Raw genomic sequence first — 1,942 nt, 5'->3', positions numbered from 1 at the left:
TTACAAATTATTTAAAACCTGGAATCACTGACCAGAAATTACACAGTTGGATCATGGGAAAACAGCAGAAGAGGGTTATGAGTGAATCTACACCGTTCTAGCTGCACCCCATGCCCTTCTCAGAAGAAAGCCTGGCATTGATTAGGTATTGGGCCAGACTAATGCTGGCAGCCGAGCCAGTAATAGTAACCTGCCTACCGGAAGAGCCTAGGACCAGGTTGGCAATTTTGATCTGGGCCAAGGACATCTGGCGGATCTCGTTGATGTTGGCGCCCTGGCTCCCGATTATGCAGCCGATTAAGTTATTTGGAATGGTGAGTTCATGGGTGGTTTGAGTAGATGCATCCAAACTTGCCCAATAGCCTTTCACCTTTGGAGAGCTGGAGTCAATTCCAGCGAATCCGGTCCCGCCGTGCATCACGGCAAAGTGAGACTGTTGTCTTGCCGCCTGTTTCAGCTTGGCCAGATCGAGCAGAGAAATGGTGTGTTGTCCTTGAATCGAGTAGGCGTCCAGAGGGGGTCCCTCCAGGTCGTGGGTGGCGTGGGGGTAGCCCGCAGCGTCGCTGCAGCGATCTTGGCCGCCCGCGCAGATGACCGGAGAGCTGGCGGGCGTGGGCTGGTACGGAACGGTCAAGACTCTCCTTGCGGAGACTGGGAGAGCGTCTCCAGCAGGACCAGGCAGATGTGCTTGACACACTCGGTCACAGACTGCGGCACGCCCGCGATGGTGATGGCCCGCTCGGTCGAGTTGGGCAGCACATCCCCCGCCACCCGGCCCTGGCCCGGTGCTCTCGCGGATCTCTTTGATCTGACAGCCGCCTTTCCCAATCAGGGAGCCGCACTGGGTGGCCGGCACCACCAGCCGCAGGGTCACCGGGGGCCGGCTGGCCGCCGTGCTGTTGGTCATGGAGCTGTTGATATCTTCCTCCAGCTTGTCGCTAATCATTGCGAAGCCCTTGAAGATGGCACTGGTGGGGCCGGTCAGAGTGATGATTCTCTCCGGGCGGTTCCCCTCCGAGATGTTGATCCGCGCGCCACTCTCCTCGCGGATTCTCTTAACCGACTCCCCTTTCTTCCCAATGATGCTTCCTACTTCCTTTCCGTGCATAAGAAGCCGAATGGTGAGAGTCACATTTAGTCCACTTTCAGTCACACCGGCATTCATGGCGAGCGGCGGGCGGCGTTCGGGGGAGTTGGGCTCGTTACGTGGTCAAGTCTTTGGTGGCTGGCGGGGGGAGGGAGGTCTAGGCCCCAAACTGCCCGCGCGAGGCGAGCGAGGGTCGCGGGAGCGAGTGGGTGCGGGCGGGCGGGTGGGCGAGGGCGCGGCGGTGGCGACTCTGGTGGCAGCCTTGGCCAAAAGTTTCCTTTAAAAAAAAAAAAGTTTCCTTTATAACATTGACTTCTTGGGAGAAAAAAAAAGTTTCCTTTAATAAATATGCTTGTAATACATGATAATTGCATTCATCTTTATTTGCTTGTTTATTTATTGAGTCTTGCTATGTAGTTCAAGCTGGCCTCAAACTCACTATGTAGGCGTTTCATGGGCCTGCCACACCTTCATCATTTTTACTTTCTCTTTCCACTCTCCCATCTCCCCCCTTCCCATTTTCTTTTTCCCTTTTCTTTCTTTCTTTCTTTCTTTCTTTCTTTCTTTCTTTCTTTCTTTCTTTCTTTCTTTCTGGAGAGGGTATACTGGGACTTGAACTCAGGGCCTTGTGCTTGCCAGGCAGGTGTTGTGCCAGTGAGCTATACCCTCACCCACCCTCACACCCTGTTAGCTTTTTTTTTTTCTCTCGTTCTTGTCGTCTAGGATTTTTTTTTCTTTTGGTGGAACTGGGGATTGAATTAGGCCCTTGTGCTTGCTAGGCAAGAGCTTAATCTATGGAACCATCTCCCTGGCCCCTCGCCTAGGATTTATTTTGCTATTTACGTTATTTATACT

At 53.2% G+C, this 1,942-nt stretch overlaps 1 protein-coding gene across 1 annotated transcript; it reads right to left on the bottom strand.

The window, feature by feature from the left end:
- Positions 1–6: 6 nt before the first annotated feature.
- Positions 7–1,322, bottom strand: LOC101572809 (poly(rC)-binding protein 1-like). The gene is given in 3 exon segments (XM_012513191.2): positions 7–637; positions 640–781; positions 783–1,322. Coding segments are annotated over 3 exon segments (1,065 nt in total). The 5' UTR covers positions 1,166–1,322; the 3' UTR covers positions 7–97.
- Positions 1,323–1,942: the final 620 nt, after the last annotated feature.

Source organism: Octodon degus, unplaced genomic scaffold (assembly GCF_000260255.1).
Source record: "Octodon degus isolate 3935 unplaced genomic scaffold, OctDeg1.0 scaffold00355, whole genome shotgun sequence".
In the NCBI taxonomy this organism is placed as follows: domain Eukaryota; kingdom Metazoa; phylum Chordata; class Mammalia; order Rodentia; family Octodontidae; genus Octodon; species Octodon degus.
This window is presented reverse-complemented; position numbering and strand designations above follow the sequence as displayed.